General features: G+C 37.9%; 1 protein-coding gene across 6 annotated transcripts in view; it reads right to left on the reverse strand.

The window, feature by feature from the left end:
* The window catches only part of Dync2h1 (dynein cytoplasmic 2 heavy chain 1), a 249757-nt gene that overhangs the window by 59673 nt on the left and 167910 nt on the right, over positions 1–22174 (reverse strand). For all 6 annotated transcript variants that reach the window (NM_029851.3, XM_006509827.4, XM_030244008.1 and 3 more), the window contains 8 exons: positions 21749–21821; positions 18494–18654; positions 17268–17393; positions 14334–14444; positions 13119–13274; positions 8642–8717; positions 5716–5924; positions 4302–4406 (listed from right to left, as the gene is read on the reverse strand). In NM_029851.3, coding sequence (NP_084127.2) covers positions 4302–4406; positions 5716–5924; positions 8642–8717; positions 13119–13274; positions 14334–14444; positions 17268–17393; positions 18494–18654; positions 21749–21821 — 1017 coding nt within the window. The remainder of the gene's footprint in view (positions 1–4301; positions 4407–5715; positions 5925–8641; positions 8718–13118; positions 13275–14333; positions 14445–17267; positions 17394–18493; positions 18655–21748; positions 21822–22174) is intronic.

The raw sequence follows: 22174 nt of genomic DNA on the forward strand, positions 1-22174 counted from the left end.
TGTGATATAATGCCCACCATATACTTAAATGTCTTTATTGGTTGCTTCAAACACCATTAAACTGGACTGTTGGAGCATGAAGCCCTAGAAGGGTCATATGGCTTTGTGGTTACCTCAGCATCTATCTAGTCTCACTGTTCCTCTTTCTTCCACACTATCCTCCTGCTGACAGAACTCCTCAGCTATCTGGTGAGATGTCCTGTTGAGGATCCTGCTGTACCACTTGGTTACAGTTAGTTAGTTGCAAGGTGTGAGAAGATTCAGGTTCATTTGTATTTTAAACAAATACTTTTGCAAAGTGTACTCAATGCTGACTGGAGAGGTCATGGTGCCAGAGCTCCTCCTTTGGTGCAAAGACTCAGAGCTAAGAGAACTGGCAACATGTATTTCTTTCTGTCAGTCTCCCTGCTGCCCCCCCAGGAGGGAGCCCTTCACTCGCAGCTCTCTTCATTACTGCCTAGTGTGCAGTCCCTCTGCTTTTATTACATGCTCTTTAATGAAGAAGACTTTTCTTTACTTTCTTTTCATTACCATGAAGTCAAATCCATGACAGAGGTTAAGTTATACCTTTCCTTAACTCCGATCTGAAGATAAGACATTTTAATTTCTTAATAGGTGATAATCTATTAAAAGTTTAAAAATCTGATTTATAAGCGGATTTTCCTCTTTGTATTTAAGACCAATAAATATAAAATCATTGTCCATATTATCAAAGTAAACACACTGAAAATGTCTTTCTGTCCACTTATTTCTCTTAGTCTTAGAACTCAGAATATGCAAAGTACTCAAACTCAGATCTGCTACAAGTGGGGTGAGGAGTGCAAACTCCAAGGTCTGAGCAGTGCACTCAGTGTTTCTGATATGACTGTGCAGCCGCAAGGTAGTAATGACTCAAGGTGTTCCTGAAGTGTGGGTTCATCTACTCAAACAGATGTGCACCCCAGATGTACCCATGCCTCATACATACTCGGACCTCATAAACATGTTTATTAGACTATTCTAATAACTGTTGGCAAGCTGGATGAGTTGTGCCAACCACACCTGATGAATGCAATTAATTTACTGCAAGAAGCACACATCTCATAGGAAATCCATGTAAAACCTGTAAGACTACGACTACTCAAGGATTCAACAGGTGAGAATCATGTCTCAAAACCTGCTGTCACTTTAAGCCACATTCTCTTGCAAATGCTTTCTATCTAACTTGACCTTTCTTCTCTACAAGCTGTGCAGCACCACAGTGAGCCACTTGCCCTCTGAGACTCCCTGCTGTGCTCTGCCCTCACTGCAAAAGCACAACTGTCTTGTCACTTGGGAAAAGAGCTCCACTCTCATAAGTACTCAAGAGTGCTCATAGAAGAGGGGCCTGCCTCACTTTGGTCTTTGTTCTTCTTGAGTTTCATGTGTTTTGCAAATTGTATCTTATATCTTGGGTATTCTAAGTTTCTGGGCTAATATTCACTTATCAGTCAGTACATATCATGTGAGTTCTTTTGTGATTGGGTTACCTCACTCAGGATGATACCCTCCAGGTCCATCCATTTGCCTAGGAATTTCATAAATTCATTCTTTTTAATAGCTGAGTAGTACTCCATTGTGTAAATGTATCACATTTTCTGTATCCATTCCTCTGTTGAGGGGCATCTGGGTTCTTTCCAGCTTCTGGCTATTATAAATAAGGCTGCTATGAACATAGTGGAGCATGTGTCCTTCTTACTGGTTGGGACATCTTCTGGATATATGCCCAGGAGAGGTATTGCTGGATCCTCCGGTAGTACTATGTCCAATTTTCTGAGGAACCACCAGACTGATTTCCAGAGTGGTTGTACAAGCTTGCAATCCCATCAGCAATGGAGGAGTGTTCCTCTTTCTCCACATCCTCGCCAGCATCTGCTGTCACCTGAATTTTTGATCTTAGCCATTCTAACTGGTGTGAGGTGGAATCTCAGGGTTGTTTTGATTTGCATTTCCCTGATGATTAAGGATGTTGAACATTTTTTCAGGTGCTTCTCAGCCATTCGGTATTCCTCAGTTGAGAATTCTTTGTTTAGCTCTGAGCCCCATTTTTTAATGGGGTTATTTGATTTTCTGGAGTCCACCTTCTCTTACAATTGGGAACAAAACACCCATGGAAGGAATTACAGAGACAAAGTTTGGAGCTGAGATGAAAGGATGGACCATCTAGAGACTGCCATATTCAGGGATCCAACCCATAATCAATTTCTAAACGCTGACACCATTGCATACACTAGCAAGATTTTGCTGAAAGGACCCAGATATAGCTGTCTCTTGTGAGACTATGCTGGGGCCTAGCAAACACAGAAGTGGATGCTCACAGTCAGCTATTGGATGGATCACAGGGCCTCCAATGGAGGAGCTAGAGAAAGAAACCAAGGAGCTAAAGGGATCTGCAACCCTATAGGTGGAACAACAATATGAACTAACCAGTACCCCCCTGGAGCTCGTGTCTCTAGCTGCATATGTAGCAGAAGATGGCCTAGTCGGCCATCACTGGAAAGAAAGGCCCATTGGTTGTGCAAACTTTATATGCCTCAGTACAGGGGAACACCAGGGCCAAGAAGTGGGAGTGGGAGGGTGGGGGAGTTGGTGGGGGAGCATGTGGGGGACTTTTGGGATAGCATTGGAAATGTAACTGAAATAAATACCTAATTTTTTTAAAAAAAGGAGGGGACTCATTAACATACCAGAGAACAAAAACCCAGACATGTGAAAATGTCAAGGTGATACAGTCAAAAAGGGGTGGCCATGGTACTGCCTCATGAGAATAAAGTATTGCCTAAAAACAAGCATATTATTTCAACTCCCTACTATATCTAGAAAAACTTTGGTAGGTATATGTGAGTGTCTATATCAGGAGATGTATTCACAAATGTTCTTAGTTGCCCTGTTCTAACAATAAATCTGGAGCAGCCCACATGCTCATTAATAAAGAAAAAGATAAACTGCTTAACATTTACATAAGGCAATGTTGCACAGTAAGCAATGAAACTCTGTCCAACAATAATGCTGAAGAGCCTCAGGGGGAAAGGCCAGAGGAAAGAAGTTCTAGCACATAGCTGTGTGCATGTGCATGTGTGTTTCGTGTGTGTGTGTGTGTGTGTGTGTGTGTGTGTACATACACATGTATATAAATGAGAGAGAAAAATCAGAAAACATTGCATGTGTAGAAAAGCATAAAATTATAAACAATGTTTTAAATAGAGACAGTTTGGTGAGTCCTCCATCCCAGAGGAAGAGGGATAGGAAAATACTCATGTGGATTCATGAGATATTGCAATGTCTTTTTCTTGGTCATTGATTCATTGGGTTTCACGATGTAGTGATGCTTTTCATGTTTAATTATATGTAATTTAATCTTCAAGAAAGTGCTGAGTCCTATTTAAAGGCATTCTCATAACATTAGCAGATTACCCAGCAGAAGCCCTATGCTGTCAACAGCCAGTAGAGCTACCCTTCAGACAAAAGAGAAATGGGGACAGCAAGACTGCTCAGCAGGTAACATAACTTGTGCGCGCACACATACACCAGATAAAAATCATGGCTGGAATAAGGAGGGTGCAGCCATATGACCTGACCTGAAGAAGACACATTCTCTTACTGCAGGGACACTTTGAATAAGAAAAAAAAAAAAAAAAAGGAACTGTGGATTGTCTTCACCAGCAGAGATGAAGGACTCACTTGTGAGGAACACTATCCTTATAACCATGCTCATACTGCTTAGCACTGATGGGAGAATGAGCACAGAGACCGCCAAACAGACCACACAGAAAGACAGAACAAGAGGAAACAACAACTTAGGAAATGTTGGATATGCAACAATATAAGCACGTAGACTTAAATAATAAAATACTTCCTAATTAGAATGCTTATAAAAAATGAATGTAAGTAGTTAAGGGCTGTTGGAGCCTTCAGTGTACACTATGCAAAGAGCCTCTGAAACAGCGTATCACGTACCATTTATATCTGCATGGTGCACATTACTAAGCAGTACATGAAGCCCTGAGGGCTAGCTGCTATAGGATATGGTAAGGAATAACTCAATATAAAAATTTAAAATATGTAAATTACGTGGTTGGTGGTAGGTACTCAGCAGCTATGAGTGTCTTACTCTTGCAGAGAACCCTTAACTAAGATAAAATCATTTGACACCTTTAAAACAAGGTAAAAATGAAGTGTTTATATTAAATGAAATAAAAGTTGTAAATTCTAAGTAGTGAAATCATACTGTCTCCTCCAGACTCAATGCAATGTATCTTTTCAGAGGCGCCTGGGTATCACACCTGAGAGCTGATCATGCGCTGAGAGGAGCGGGCAATGTTGGCGGGCAGACCGAAGAAGCTGGGCTTATCGTCCTCGGGGAGCTTCTCGATGACAGCACGGTAGTCCTGCAGCACAGAAGAGAGCACTCTCATCAAAGGCAGCTCGCCAGCACAGAGAGCACGGACAGTGCACAGGAGGCATCAGGGTTCCTGATCATCTATAGGAAGGATTGTCACTAGCATTCCTCTGTACATTAACTATTTGATATTAGATTTTCTTGTTACACCTCCTACCATATAGACTTTGAGTAGATTCAATCTAACATATATCAGTGGATCTGCCTATTGTGTGTGATGTGTTTAGGGAGTCATAATTTGTTACAACACACAAAAGACCCACATGTAGACTTCAGCTCTTACATATCTGAACAACCACTGGTTGTTTTATTTTAAAAAGTAATAACCACTTAGAGAAACCCTGAAACCTATAGGCATGATATACTCTGTGCTGGCCAAGTGAGCCTGTCACCATGCCGTCTGCCCACTCTCCTGTCTTCTGTTGTAGTGTGTTAATATACACATTGATAATCAGCATTTCCTCTGTGGACTTCACAAGCTTCCTCCACATTAGCCTAACACTTATCCACCCCTAATTTTAGATGAAAAATCAAGGGTAGACAGAGAAGAAATTTATTCACCTTGGTCCATCCCTGGGAACTTTTCTCATAGAGATAAGGTATATTAAGGTATTATATGAATGCATACACACATATGCATCCACATAGTATCTGCTGAACAAGGGCAAGTTTCTTTTCTTTCTGTCTCATTCTTGGCAGCTTTCCTTGAAGTACAGAGTTGGAGTATAAGAAGCCCAAGACTATGATGTCCTCTGACATTCTCTGTCCTTTAGCTCAATGACTGCCAATTCCTTTGTAGTGTCAGTTATAAGACACAACAGCATGTATGTATTTGCTGTCACACGGGCATGTTATCATCCCGCTGGGAAATGTGGCATCCAATCTAACCAGGAAAATTAAACACTTGATTCATTCCAACATATATGTAATCTCCTTTTATCTAGACTGGCTGGAGGCATTTGCCTCCCACACTGACTCACTAAGTAGCAATCACATGTCCCAAGAACAGATCCTCACAGAGACACTAAAGGGTCTCACCATTTACAAAGACAAATGGTTGTTGGAAATCAGTGCAGTCTCTTTTGTGAAACAAGTACTAACTAGAAGGAGACAGAACCAGGGCATCTGGCTGGCTGAGGATGTGAGGTTTCAAGATAACGAGCAGATAATAACATACAAAAGACATTGCTGTATACGCCCATCATGTGCACATTTCTACATGAATTTTATGATTCAAAAATAAGTTTGGACCGTGTTCAGGTACTGGAAATGCATGGGAAATCACTACTTCTACCTACCAAAATGCTGCACGAGTTTGGGAGAGAGATGGAATATGGAAAAATGCTTTTCTTGTTCCTTTGGTTTAGTACATCAATTATTGAAGAATTAAAAAACTGCTTCAAGTAGGACTGAAGAACTCTAAGATCAAAATAGTTATCTACACGTCCTCCATAAATAGAATTTTCAAGTAAGCCGTGTACAAATTCCCACTGTACATCTTTGGTACCTATGAGAAAAACAGATACTTTTATTAATTTTACTTTTTAAAAAGATTTTCTTTATTCAGAATTTCATATAGGTATGCAATGAAATATGATTAACTCTTTCCCATAGATGAATGTCCACTCCCTAATTTTATGTCTTTTTTCCCCTTTTGGTAAGCAACTAAGTGCAGCCAGTACTGCATATGTATGCCTGGGGATAGGGCCATTCACTGGAGTATGGGAATACCATAAGTGGCCACATTCTCCAAAAACAGATTTTCCCTTCCCAAGCAACTGCCAATAGCCCCACAGTAAGTCATGCACCCTGTAGATCATTTACTCTGTTCAAGATGGAATTCCTTCTGGCTTGTTGTTATGCAGTAACAAAAGCTGCTATGGGTTCCCAGGCCAGAATGCAGCACTGCACAGTCCCTTACCTTCACTGTAATCATTAGGATACAGTAATAGATTCTAATATATCTCAGTGATTTCTGTAAATTATCTCTAAATATTTAGTAGACATTTTCTTTCCAGTTATAAGATTTTATATTTATCAAAATAATCAAGTTATGAATATGACAAGCTGAGATCCAGGAGTCTGGGTCACCATAACAAAAAAAAATATAAAATCCTACAAATTTGGAGTGCAAACAGAGTATTCTGAATACAGGGGCATCCTAACTAACCTATGTAGTAATGCCTAATTAATTTGGAACCCCCTTTGGCAAAACCTGATCCAAATAGAACTTCATCCAGAACAGCTGTCCAATATATTTTATTAAACAAATAGGCACAGAACACAGACTTGTGCTTGGTGAAACAAGCATCTCCTAAAAGAATCTGATTAAATGGGGAGTCTGTAGCAGGAGTTCACACAGTAGCCTTCTACCTGTTATTGTCTACAGCCAATCAGCTGCATTCTAGGAAGAGAGAGGTAGAGCACGGGGGCAGGCTACAGATGACTGGCAGCAAGTCCATCCCTCACAGCCCAAAAATAAACACAAGCACACAGAAAAGCAAGCTCTTTCCTACATCACTACTCAACTGTGCAGCAGAAACACACTGCAATCGTGGCAGTAACAAAAGACTGAGGAAGGAAGTCTTGGTTCCCCAGTAAATAGAATAGGCATGTAAGTATATTCAAATGACCAGTTAATCTCATTACCATTACTGATTTGCTACTACTGTTCATTTTTCTATTTCACCACTATAAAATTCAGAGACAGTCACAGAATTCAAAACCTTGAGACATAAGTGATTTTGTCACTTTTTTTTAAAATAGAACTAGGCTACCCACACAGTAAAGAGAAGGTGTCCACAGCTGGAACCTTAATATCAACAGTTCCTAAGAAGCAGGGGGCATCACCATGACCTAATTTCCCACACTACCTTCATCTTCCCTAGCTGATACAGTCCTAATGGCAGACACTGCTAACACAGTTACCAAGGAATGCAGAAACAAGAGCTTACTTTCAATTTATAAAGAAAAATGTCAGCACATGATTGCAGTAATTTTATATTGAAAAAATCTTGTTTTTCTTTTAGACTTGTTCTCTAAACAAAATTTGTTATTCAAGTTTAAAAAATGAGAAATTATGAAAAACAACAACAACAAAAAGACAGCCAACAATTACTGCTGTGGTTTCTTAAATTTGCACAGTAAGTGTGTTACAGTTAAAGGTCAGGTGCTCCAGGTGGTTTTCTCATCCTAACGTCCATTCTGATCTCTTTACTAAAAACAAGTTGCAGAACAATGTCTAATGCCTATGATGGACACATGATAGATACTAACATGCAGGTAATAAACAAAGGACAGGTGTGCTTTCACATGGACTGCAGTGTGGGTTACAATCTAGTAAACATTGTCACATGTTTGGCTGTCTGAAGACAGGAAACCCAAGGAAGAAAGCCTTACCATCCAGATGGACTGTTGCACACACAGTGACACAGTGTGTTTAAAAGGGGAAAAGGAAAGCAATGGGGATTAGATAAGCAGTCACACACATGGCTAAGGCTTTAGGGCAGATAAACAGAACCAGAGTGTGACATGGAAATGGGAAAATATCCTGCCAAAGAATAGGATCCCTGAGAAAATGAGAGAGGTGTAAGAGCATGAATGACCATGCCATCCACTGAAACAGGGGACTTGGTAAAGAGCAGTTGGACAAGGCAACAAGGCTGACAGGGAATGTGGGGACAGAATTTGTGAATTGCTGTTAGAGCGTTCAAGTTTAAATTTCTATTGATCTAATCTGCTCTTGGATTCACAGTGTTTCTGAGCTCTAATGCCCCCTTGTCTCAGGAATGCACAGTGTCATCTAGGGTGTGATAAGTCTCAAGCCTCACTCCGCACCGCTTCTGCAGACTTACTTCGCAGTTCCTCCAGGACCACACAACTTCTTAGTTCTAGCCCTGCAGTGCTGTGACCCAGAGGATTAATTACTTAGAAAGAGAACCGAATGACTCAATGGAAACAATTTTTATATAAGAAAAAATGGTAGGCCACACAATGAACACACACAGTTTCTAGTTTTGTCTCCTGGAAAGTACAGGTAAATCAGAATTCCAATGCATTAGATCAAAGCCACAGTGGAGAACTCAAGAACCTTCCGAGAGCACAGGCATAGCAGTCAGGACATTCAAATACCAAATACAAAGCAAAACCCAGAATTTGTGGTAGGAATTAAGGCAAGTGTGTAAAACCGTATCCTGAGCAGTAAGTAGTCAGATCCAGTCTCACCATCGAAGAGCCTGTCAATGACATGGTACCCGGCCCGAAGATCTGATAAGGAAAACTCATAAAACTTGGTCCAACCCTGTTACAACAAATGTAAGATACGGTGAAATCAAAGGCAGAGCTCTATATAGCAGCACCTCCTAAATTCAAGAAAAGCATTCACTATATACTATAAAATACAACCTTTAGAAATCAATGCACTGACCACAAAAACATGAAATCATTTTATAATTCTACTTTAGTTTTTATCACTAATGTGCATCAGTAGAGTCTGAGTACAAAATGAAGTAGAACACTTTTTACCCTGTATACCATATGTACATTAATATATCTCTTATACCTTTATGCTTCAAAACTAAACATTTTCCCACAAACATGAAACCACAACTAATGCTAAAAAAAGTCCAAAAGCATTATGTTGTTTCTGTACATTCATTTATATAATATACCCAAAGAGTTATCAAACAGCTATAATGTTCATACAAAAACATTCCTAAAACAGAAACAATATAAATATGAAAGTAATTTCTATGGCATTTTCACTAACTATACCAATTACATAATAAAATACCTTTAAACTAAATTTAAAAAGAATATGGGTAGAGTTAATATTTAGGAATGTATCAGTATTGATTAACCACACAAAATATTTATTTTGAGTCTAGGTTACTTCACTCAGAATGATATTATCTAGTTCCATCCATTTGCCTACAAAATTCATGATGTCTTTGATTTTAATAGCTGAGTAGTATTCCACTATCCAAATGAACCTCATTTTCTGTATCCATTCTTCTGTTGAGACACATCTGGCTTATTTACAGCTTCTGGCTATTATAAATAAGGCTGCTACCAACACAGAGGAGCATGTGTCCTTGTTATACATTGGAGCATCTTTTGTGTATATGCCTAGTAGTGGTATAGCTGGGTCTTCAGGAAGAACTAGTTCGAGTTTTTCTGAGGAACTGCCAGATTGATTTCCAAAGTGGTTGTTCCAGCTTGCAATACCAATGTAATGGAGGAGTGTTCCTCTTTCTCCATATCCTTGCTAGCATCTGCTGTCACCTGAGTTCTTGATCTTAGCCATTCTGATTGGTGTTAAGGTGGAATCTCAGGGTTGTTTTGATTTACATTTTCCTGATGACTAAGGATGTTCAATATTTCTTTAGGTGCTTCTTGGCTATTCGAGATTCCTCAGCTGAGAATTCTTTGTTTAGCTCTGTACCCCCTTTTTCAATAGGGTTATCTGGTTTTCCAGAGTCTAAGTTCTTGAGTTCTTAATATATTTTGGATATGAACCCTCTTTCAGATGTAGAGTAGGACAAGATCTTTTCCCAATCTGAAGGTTGCTGTTTTGTCCTATTGACAGTGTCCTTTGACTTACAGAGGCTTTTTACTTTCATGAGGTCCCATATATCTATATTTGATCTTAGAGCCTTAGCCTTTGGTGCTCTGTTCAGGAAAATTTTCCCTTGTGCCAATGTGTTCAAGGCTATTTCCCACTTTCTTTTCTGTTAGTTTCAGTGTATCTGGTTTTATGTGGAGGTCCTTGTTCTACTTGGACTTGAGCTTTGTTCAAGGAGATATAAATAGATCAATTTGCATCCGTCTACATGCTTACTGCCAATTGAACCACCACCATTTGCTGAAAATGCTTTCTTTTTTTCCACTGTATGGTTTAGCCATTTTTGTCAAAGATTAAGTGACCATAGGTGTGTGGGTTTATTTCTGGGTCTTCACTTATATCCCACTGATATGTCTGTCTCTGAATCAACATCATGAGGTTTTTATCATTACTGCCCTGTCATACAGCTTGAGGTCAGGGATGGTGATCCCCCCAGAAGTGTTCTTATTGTTGAGAATAGTTTTCACTATTCTGAGTTTTTTGTTATTCCAGATTAATTTCAGAAATGTTCTTTCTATCTCTGTGAAGAATTGAGCTAGGATTTTGATAGGGGTTGTACTAAATCTGTAGACTGCTTTTGGTAAGTTGGCCATTTTTACTATGTTAAACCTGCCAATCCATAAGCATGGAAGATCTTCCCATCTTCTGAGGTCTTCTTTGATTTCTTTCCTTAGCAACCTTGAAGTTCTTGTCATAAAGATCTTTCACTTGCTTGGTTAAAGTTACAAGAAGAAATTTTATATTGTTTGTAACTACTGTGAAGGGTGTTGTTTCCCTAATTTCTTTCTCAACCTGTTTATCCTCTGTGTAGAGAAAGGCTACTGATTTGTTAAGAGTTATTTTTATATCCAGTCACTTTGCTAAAGGGATTTATCAGTTGTCAGAGTTATCTGGCAGAATTTTTTCGGTTTCTTATGTATAATATCATATCATCTGCAAATAGTGATTCCTTGACTTCTTTCTTTCTACTCTGTGTCCTCTTGACCTCCTTTTGTTGTCTAATTGCTCTGGCTAGAACTTCAACTACTATATTCAATAAATAGGGATAGAGTGGGCAGCATTCTCTAGTCCCTGATTTTAGTGGGATTGCTTCAAGTTTCTCTTCAGTTATCTATATGGTACGTACTTACTGATAAGTGGATATTATCCCCAAAGCTCAGAATACCCAATATACAACTCACAGACCATACCATACGAAGCTTAACAAGAAGGAAGGCCAAAGTGTGGATGCTTCAATCTCACTTAGAAAGGGGAACAAAATAATCATAGAAGTAAGGGAGTGAGAGACCGGGTTGGGAGAGGGAACTGGGAGGGAAAAATAAGGGGAGGCAGGACCAGGTATTAGGAGAGACAGGAGAGAAGTGCAGAGAACCAAGAGAATGAATAGAAATAAGTAGCAATAGTGGAGTGGAGAATGGCCGGTGGAGAGGTGGGGTGAGGGGGGGGCAGTAGAAAGTCCCAGATGTCAGGGATGCAAGAGGATGCAGGACCCAATGGGGATGACATTAGGTGAAATATCCAATAGCAGGAAGACAAAACCTGAAGAGACCACCTCTAGTAGATAGACATGGTCCCCATTAGAGGGATGGGGCCACCCACCCATGTCAAAAACTGTAACTGAGGATTGTTCTTGTCTAAAGGAAATACAGGAACAAAAAAATGAGCAGAGATGAAGGAACGGCCATCCAGAGACTGCCCCACCTTGGGAATCTATCCTATCTGCAGACACCAAATCCCCACACTATTGCTGGGCTTGTGGACAGTCCACTGAGAGGTTCTGCCAACTAAGACAGATGCAGATACTCACAGCCCAGGGACCACAAATGGAAGAGTTAGGGGAGAGGATGAAGGAGCTGAAGGGAATTGCAACCCCATAGGAAGAAAAACAGTATCAACTAATGGGACCCCACAGAGCTCCCAGGAACTAAACTATTAACCAAAGAGTATATATGGGTGGGTCCATGGCTCCCACTACATGGGTTGCAGAGAATGCCTTATCGGGCATCAATGGGAGGAGAGACACTTGGTCCTATGGAGACTTGTTGTTCCAGGGAAGGGGGATTCTGGAAGGGTGAGATGGGAGTAGGTGGGTGGGTGGCTGAGCACCCTCTAAGAGGCAAAGTGGAGGGAGGATGTAGTAATCAGCAAAGGGGAGACAGGAAGGGGGATAAGATTTGAAATGTAAATAAATAATAAAATCTTAAATGTTTATTGTAGATAAGATTCTAAGCATGTAAGAATAAACCCAAACACTAATCTAATTCCATGCAGCTTCCAAGAAAATGTACAGATAACATGTAAAACTCATCTATATAAGTTTGTCAGTGAGAAATATACTTGTTACACATATGAGAAAGATCTGATCCAATATAGGCGATAAGGACAGTCAGTCCATGGGAACAGGAGATAATGGATACAAAAGTAAATATATTTGAAAAATTCTGCAAGATATTAACCTGTTGGAACTAAATTGTAATGTAAGTGGAAATAACCAAGAAGAATACTATAGAATAGTTTGAAGTCTACAGAATACAGCCCTAAAAGAATAGCAAGCTGAGAAAGGATTATCATGTAATCAAGAAACAAAAGCCATGATACCTTAATCAAGCTCCCTACCAATTCCAGGCTACACAAGTTGCAACTGTGATTTCAAGTAAAACAGAGCTCAATAATGGATAAGGAGAAAAGTGAGCAGAGGGTCCACCAAGAACACTTCCTGGAAGGCTAACTTGAGAGAGCTGAGTGGTGTCAAGGCCTTTTACTAAAGCTATCCTGAAAGAAATAGCCATGGAGATTCCATTTTTGAAGTTTGAAGTATCTATTAAGATACAGCACTAGAGTGGTACCTGATGCTCACTGATTGGGTCACATGTAGTGTTCATTTATTAATTCAATGGCATATGAAGCATATAACCATACATTATACAGTGTGAAAGACTAGCAGAAAAATACTGAATTAGAAACAAACTAAAGAGTTACAAACCAAATTATGTCATGACCACACCTTTAAGTACCAAAAAATAAACATATACTAATAAATGTAGTGTGTATGCTATACTATAACATGCTCATAGTTACCTGTGGAATATAATTTCTTCTTTCCTGACAGGCAGCATGAAACCATGCTAAGCTAAAAAGAGCATGAGCTCGGTGTATGTTATCTCTTTTGCTAATTTGCTCAGGAGTCCAAGACTCATAAGTGCGCATCAAATTCTTCTTCAAACCTGGAGGTGACTACAAGACGAGAATATGAACAGATTTCGTATTGCTTAATATATTACAAATACAGTCAAACTGCATCAACATATTTTCTTCTTAGTGAAGAAACTTTTTTTCCAAATGCTCAATGTAGTTTTCTGTTACTTCAAAGTGTACAAATATAAATATAGCCTTACGACTTGCACCAAATAATTCATATTTTTGCAAATCCATAGTATTTTCAAAATAAAATAACTATGTCATCAAATGTACTAAAAATAACCAAATGCATTTCACAAAATCATTACAATTTCCTTGTTTATTAAACTAAAGTTGCTATTTGTAATAACAGTGTAATACTGTATGCTAACACAAGACAGGTACAAAATGAATGAAAAATTTCCTTTAACGTTATTTAAACCTTTAATTCAACCTAGTATAATTACTAATAAGTTGCAGATTATCTTTTGAAAATAAACATAACTTTACATATGAAGTATATGATGGATCTGCCTGTGACTGAAGTTTGGGGAATATGAATAGGTAAATGTGGTTATAGAGCTCTACAACAAAATTAGCCAGTTAAAAAGGAGAAAAGGAAACGCCTTAGACATTTCTCCAAAGAATAGCCACAAATATTCAACAAGCATGAGACAATGATAAATACCACTCGTCATCATGGAAATCCAGATCAAACTCTCAAGGATTTATTAGTTAACATCGATCAGGATGACCATCATGGGGTTATTAAAAATAGATGCTGGCAAAGATGCATAGAACTGGAGCATTGTGCATGAGAATATAATCTCTATGAAAGTGTTGTGGGAAAAAACATAATGGCTCTTCAGAACATTACAAACAGAATCAACACATGATCCAGAAAATAGTTTAGATGGTAAATTTTCTATTGTGGAATTTGGCTTCTTTTCTATTTTTTGGAAATAACATTAAAATCTTTTTCTATATCTCACGCTATTATAATTTGTATCTCTTATAAGTTTTAAAAGTACATTTTATAGTTTTGAATAATAGTTAAAGGCAACACATATAATATTGTTCTTCTATACCTAAGAATGGGACTTTGAAACATCTTACCTCATATGTTATCTTCAGACTTGATTGGAGTAATATGGGGGTAAAGTTGGGATGAACTTCTGCAGTGAGCCACAGACGAAAGCTGTCTTTAGGCTGAAGAGTATTCAATTCCTTTTTGCAAACAAATAAAAAGGTATTTTAACACACACACACACACACACAGACACACACACATTTTATGACCCTGTGTCTTATTTCAATGTTTCTTAAATACTTGAATTATATTTCCTTTAATGTTTTATCTTCTCTATTATAGAATAGACAGATAATGTAACAAACAAGAACATGCATCTGAAAGCAGTTACCCTGAGCTGACATCCAAACTTGTTGTGTGCCCTTGGGATCTAGACCTCAGAGCACCTCTTAGCAAGTATCTACACCACAGGAATTGTGGCAACCATGTCAAGCAGGGCCAGGAGTACAATAAATACAAAGTCAGCCTCAGCTACAGAAACTAGTAAGCCTAAGCTGCCAGCTAGACTCATGGGCTCATTGTTTCTATTCCACTGTCACAGTTAGACAACGTTATCAATGCCTGACAAAGTCCATCTTAAAGACCATCATATAAGCTCACCTGTCGTGGCCCTTCATATTGTATGCTTAAGTCATTTATTTGGTGCACTCTTCCTTCCTGGTATGTACCTTTTGGTAAGTTGGAAACTTCTTGTTTGTTACCATATAACCTAAGAACCATGTTAAGTAGAGCATCCTCTCGACTCTTCATTCTTTCTACTTCAGTTCCATGATTTTACCAATGCCAATGAATGTACATATTCGTCAACCAGAGGTTATGTATGAGTGTGGTCTGTCTCCAGGTAGAAATCCTGCATGTAACCAGCCTCCACACAAATCTTGTTTCCCCTCATATATGTAATAAGGATCTACTACTTGAGTGAACAACTTACAGGGCACTCTGAGCTACAGAGTGAGTCCCTGTCAAAAATGAAACAAACAACAACAAAGCCCTGATTGTTCTAAAAGACAGTGAAAATGAAAAATCAAAATGTAATTCCATCTTTGCCCAACTCTAATATTCATGATCAAGGTCATGTAAAATGTAAAGTCAAGAGGACAAAACATGGCCATAGGAACATTGTGCTTGCTAAAAATTAAAATTGGTATGATGAATTCACATCTCACACTTTTAAAATGTAAAGTTTTTCAGAATTTTACATTACAAAATTAAAGAGGAATGCTAATTTGTGGTTTGGCTAGATTTACAGTATTCTTGTAAATTTAGAGACAAACATCGTAAGAGGAAAGAAATGAAATAAAAAATTGTTTTCAACTTTTGGAATATCTACTTGGTATGTTTCAAGGAGATCAAGCTAAGATTTGTTTCCAAGGCATAAACTATAATTATGCTGACTTAGTGTCTCTCAATCAACGTTTTAGAACAGAAAGCAAGACTTTAGTGGTCTTTATACCCTAAAATACATGTGAGATGTTAGATATGAATCATGTTTTGTTTTGTTTTGTTTTGTTTTTTACATACTAGTGGTTTTTAGACATTATTATATTATTTAGACAGCTTTTGGTTCCTAATCTATGTCTTCTTCTATTGATTATAAGTAACAGAACCAGAAGTTCATTAGCTTTAGTCATTGGCTAAATCCTAGTTGTACCAGTTATCTATGCTGCACCAGTGCTGCTGGTATTGCCAATTTCTTAGGACTGTGTACATCTAAACCTCTCAGTGACACAAGAGCAGGGCTCATCTTCTGTTCTGTGTGGTTCCATTCAGTATACTACTCTGCCAATTTAATTCAACAGTAATTAGAAATCCCGCTGGTAAGGACTTTTTTTTTTGGCTCCTTAAATCTTAACCCTAAGTCATCTAAATCTATCCCCCAACATTGCCCTATGTGGTTGTCCTTGTTCTGTCAGAGACATCCCTGCACCCCTCTCCTGGTGTGCACATCTCTGATATTAGTCTCTATTTGTGCTGCTACAAATATGCATGGTACATTTTTTTCTGTCTACAGTTAGCTTCATTCTACTTAGCCCACAGGAACATATCTCTTTGCAGTTATCTCTCCAAACACCCTGACCATCTTTCTTAACTGAGTAATAGACTTTTAACTGTGAGTTTTCATTTAAGCCATATCAACCAATTTATTCTGTCTGAAGATTGATTCCTCCTGCAACCACTTAACATTTCAACTTCCTTAAGTTTATATTTCCTTCAGTGTGCATTTTAGTTTCCTTAAAAATCTAAAATCTCTGTAATTTCCTGACAGGTAACAAAACATGAACATAAAGTAATAGTATAAACAGATTTTCTGCAATCAATCACAGCATGCCCTGTTTTTCCTCTGTAGAAATTTACTAAGCTCCTCTACCAATCTTAATCAACAATTTATTAACTTCCCTTATCCACCGCTTAAAAGTACAGAATTCTGTAGACTTCTTGCTTTAAAAAAAAGTCAATTTTGTTTGGCACACATGTACTTTTCAAAAGTGAATTGCCCTTAAATATTTCATATCATATACTAACTTTCTATTGAAAACTGTCAATAGAATACTGATGCAGCTTAGAAATTATATTTCATATACTTGTGCCATACCCATCTCAATCTACCTGTGATGGTTTGAATAAAATGGCCCCCATAGGTACATAGGGGTGGCACTATCAGGAGATGTGACCTTTTGGAAAAGGTGTGTATATGTTAGAGGCAGTGTGTTACTAGGCTTAGGCTTTGAGATCTCAGATGCTCAAGCCAGGCCCAGTGTTTCATTCTTTCTTCCTGATGCCTGCTGATCCAGTAATAGAACTCACAGTTCCTTCTCCAGTACCAGGTTTGCCTGCATGCCACCTACTTCCTGCCATGATGACAATGGACTAAACTCTGAACAGTAAGACAGCCCCAATTAAATGTTTCCTTGCCGTGGTCATGGAGTCTCTTTATAGAAACAGAGACCCCAAGACACTACCTTCTCCAGAACTGGAAGCCAAGACACCACAAGATGTAAGTTCTTCAAACAGAGCCAATCTCCATTTCGGGCACATTCTTTTAGCATCTGAATTGCTAAATCAGCTTGACCTTGACCCATGGCAACCTACACAAACAAAAACCCGAGTGAAAAATATCTGCCAAAACATTCTAATATACCATTGTCAGAGCTTAAGGATAATAATTTCTAAACCTCCATAACTGGCTTTAAAATAAAGTTTTTAAGAAAAGTCAAAAACAAACACCAAGAATTAATCATATTTTGCAAAAATATCAATTTATAGTTCAGATGTGTAGCTTTATCTTCCTGTCCATGTCACTGATCACAGATAGAGCCTGTGGAAAGGGCTCCTGACTCTCTATCACATATAGACACATACTGTTTCACGAGCGACTGCATGGAAAGCCAAGGCTTGTCAGGGAAATTCTACAGCCACCCGGAGATGCTTTGGTAGAATTTTTACTGTTTAAACTTTAATGGGTGTAAAGTATTTGAATTTTTAAATTATTGTGTTCATAATGAAAAAGATTTATTAACTTTCCAAAACCTGACTATAAATTATAAACTATAAATTAATTTTCAAACCTGCATGCAAGTCGACATGAAAGATGAAGAGAATAAACAAAACTCATTCCTTAAGAAAGACAGTATGTTATTGGGTGGATTTTGCTCAAAATATTTATGAATTTCTTTGCTTTTAAGTCAAGGGACTTTCAGGAAAATATTACTGCATTGGTTATAAAAGCACCTAATTAAAAATTTTAAAGTCATTCTCAAAATTTAATTAAATGTATGTATTTCCTATTGTGTTCTTACAAGTAAGCACAGTATTTAGAGTCTTATCTCAAGTTACCTCAGAACTCTTGCAAAAGTGAGCAGCTGTGTTGATCTAACATCAGAGTGATGACCTGTTTATGTTGTCCTGCATTCTGCCTCCTGAACCTTCACACCCAGTCGCCTGCTTCCCTTTAAAACACTCTTCTGATTTCACTGGGCTTATCTGGATAGATAACTCAATAGTTTTCACGACTCAAGGTTCTTCATTACATCTGCAAGATTCTTTTTGCTAGGCTTGAGTTCTGGATATGGGCACCTTTTGGCTTGCTACACATAATTTTTAATGTCCATTTCTCTGATTGGATCTAGGATCTAGTGTGGGGAGAACATGAAAGACAGAACAAAACTAGTGAGCAATTCCTACCCACCTGGTGATAACACTCACTGCTTCTTTCAGCACTAGCAAGTTCCTGAAGTTCCTGAGAAGGGTCAGCCCCTGGAGAGATTATGATCAAAATGGGTTCAATCTCGAGGGTCTCCTTGTATAAGCGTTTGAGGTTCAGAGGAAGAGGGGATAACTCCTTCAACCCTAAGACATGTGTAACAGAAATTAAAGAAGGAAAGTAACATTCATTATAAAATTTATTAAAAATAATTACATAAGGTGCATGAACTACCATTCCCAGATAAGTGTAGCTACCAGCCATCATCAAAGAAGCCATTCTGTACAGCAAAAGGAGACCATCTAAGAACACGACAACTGGACACCATGCAGACAGCAATGGATCACTGGGCAGCCAAGCCCCAATGGATACATCTGCACAACAGCTCCTATACCAATGGTTTAGCAGATAGATCATAAGAGACAGAATACAGGAATTTTGCAAAGAAAGAGTCTCTTCTAGAAACAGCTGTATAAACAAGATCAGAAAATGGTACTATTAATGGATATGTTAATGTGGAAAGGAGGAAATTGCATGGGGTCCCACTCCTAAACACAGAACTACAGGCAACTAATGAATGCTAGAAGAAGAGAATCAGCTTTTCCTAGGAATGAGTCTACTACTGGTTGCCCAATGCAGAGTAGTCAGCCTTGAAACCAAATGTACACAAACAACAAAAATTGACTTAGCAGGTTTGTGTGTGTATGTATGTATGTATGTATGTATGTATGTATGCATGCACATATATATGTATTTATGTATGTCACTGAAAATATACACATAACAATCAAAGGAAAAAAGGCTATAAACTTGAGAGTGGAGGGAACAAAGATGGGACTTGAGAAAGGGGAGGAGATGGAGGGAAGAAAGGAATAATGATGATGATGGTAATAACAATAATAACAATAACAATAAAACACCTGTCATTGGTCATTCTGCCATTAACTGTCTACAAATATCTTTCTAATTTTGATGTACACAGATGTGCACACTTTACAGTGTGGAATTTTCTTGCCTATCATATCCAAGAACAAGGTCTTTTTTTTCTTCCCAGTAATTTGTCTTTTATTACAACATTTTTATAACTTAAATTCCCTTTTAAGCTATTAGAAATTCTCATCCAGATAACTATTTTCCCCCAGATTTTATACAATATGAAGAGCTATAGAGGGTATCTTTGTGCATGCTTCTGTCCCATAAACTGAATTATTTCTTAAATTAAGTTCAGAGATTTTAGTTGATAAGTGAGTCAGATTGTGCATGTTTTTAAGATTATTTTATTAAATAAGAGAATATTTAATACAGTTTTCCTAGAAAAGTTGAGTTTATGAATAAATAAATGAAATCATATTAAAATAAATGTGTTTGTCCTTTCTCCTTTTCTTCAGACAGTCCATTGTAGCCCAGGCTGGCCTTCAACTTGCTATGTGGAGAATGACCTTAATTTTTGATCCTCCTGTCTCCATCTTCCAAGTGCTGGGGTTACAGATATTCACACAACCCCTGTACTGGTAATGGGACCTAGGACTTTATGTGTGCTTGGAAAGCTATATCTCAACTCAGCTGTATCCCCATTCTAAACAAGTATATTTCTTAGTTCATTACCATAAGTACAAATTTTATTATTAGCCCTCAAAATTGTTAAGTTAATAACATTTTAAAATTAGTTAAACAAAGCTTGTACTTTCTGAGGCATATGTTGTAGCTGGAAGAATGAGTAATAAGCAAATAACAAAATGCCAGATATTAACACAGTTCCAGAAGAAACAGTATGATAAAGAAGGCCAAGACGGTGACATGCTATTTCCAAAATGATGAGCGAGATCTTCATGGAACAATCCAATAAAGCAATAAGGGGGTTGGGGTGGTGACTGGCTAGAACAGTGTCTGCAAAGGCCTGAGGATACCAGAGCCACACCTGTGCACAAGGATGGACAGAACTACACCTGTGTACCAGTATGGACAGAACCACAGCTATGCACAAGGATGGACAGAGCCACACCTGTGCACAAGGTTGCACGTCAACTGTTAGACACATGAGTGAGAGGTCAATGACATCTAAAGGGAGGGCAGAAAGGACCACGTGATGTATTAAGGATGCTTGGGAAGCGAGATGTCAGCAGACGTTTTCAAGAAACATCCTATGGTTTAATATGTCCAGGATACTCTAGCTGCTTTGGGGACAATTGAAGCTATAAAGAGGATGGAAAAAGCTGCCACCTCACTCATACCACAGCAAAGGGACAGGTAGTAGGGATTAGACAAGTGGACTCTGAAATACTATGGAACAGCTAAGGTGACAGATTGGGGCGACAATTTACTTAAGTTGTAGTCATAAAGTAAATGAACTCAGAATAAGTTTTGGAGTTAGAATTTAAAACATCTGCAAGTAAACTCTAAGGGAGATATGGTGAGAAGTAAATTTGAGAATTTCTAATCTGGGCAGTCGATTAGATGCTTGGATAGAAAAATAAGATGTTTCAACTGAACGAATTTATGCTTTCTATTAGGCATTCATAGAAAACAACAGACTAACGCTTAGTAACAGAGCCTAGAAACCCAGCTCCTAGGGCAAGGATTTAGGTGTGTACAAAGACACCCAGCTCTTTTCATACATAACAGTTTTTACTAAATTTTCCTATAGAAAGGCAACTTCTGTAGTGATTTTTAAAATTTCTTTGGAACATACTCTTCAAAAAGCTGAAAAAAATATGACAATCTGAAATGCAAGCAAATTGACAATATTTTGTTTTAGATATGCTTTTAAAAATTACTAATTTTGAAGGCTACATTGCTGAAAACTATAATAAAATTGACAATATTTTGTTTTAGATATGCTTTTAAAAATTACTAATTTTGAAGGTTACATTGCTGAAAAATATAATATTTGTAAATATTTTACTGTAGTTGTAAAATGTTTCCATTTGAGCCTAAGGTAGTATCTATAAAGTACAAATTTGCCATTCATATTTGAATGCATTCTTTGTAACCCTTATAACAAATAAAAATGAAAAAAATACTGCCACAAAAAATGTTTAAAAGCTCAGTATTTTTACCACGTAATTATGTTCAACAGGAAGAAGTATATTATAGCTAAGTGAAGATTATAAGTCTCATGAATAATAAAAACAAATAATGAAAAACCCTAAAGCATTTTTACTAAGGTTAGCATAAAATGAAATGTAAGTTCAAACAAAGTCATCAGGTCAAAGGTTAGACTTTGAAAAGGGCTGTATTTACCCAGAGCCTTGCAGGCAAACAGAGCCATGGCACTCTGTAGTCTGTCTGGCCGCAGAGCCTGAACTACAAGAACCTAAAACAAAATGGAGAATTTTATAAATAGATGTTTCTCAGCAGCATTAATTAAACAACAGTCAATGATTACTATTGATGCTTACAGAAATACACGAGAAACCACTGTTGCATAGTATTTACTATGCTTGAAATTGTCACAATACGTATGAACCAAGACTTCCCTTTGTGTCAAAAATTCCTTAAAGCTGTTATGTAAAGTAAACACAGGGCAAGTGAGATATGTCTTCAAGATCCCATGAAGGGCCCAAGGGTCTGTGAAGATGGCAGGGTAAACATTTAGCATCTGGTTGTTGCCTGCTTCACATCTGCATTCTATTTTCTGCTGAGCTCTGTGTATCTATAATATTGCTT

The sequence above is a fragment of the Mus musculus genome, chromosome 9, assembly GCF_000001635.26.
Source record: "Mus musculus strain C57BL/6J chromosome 9, GRCm38.p6 C57BL/6J".
Classification (NCBI taxonomy): domain Eukaryota; kingdom Metazoa; phylum Chordata; class Mammalia; order Rodentia; family Muridae; genus Mus; species Mus musculus.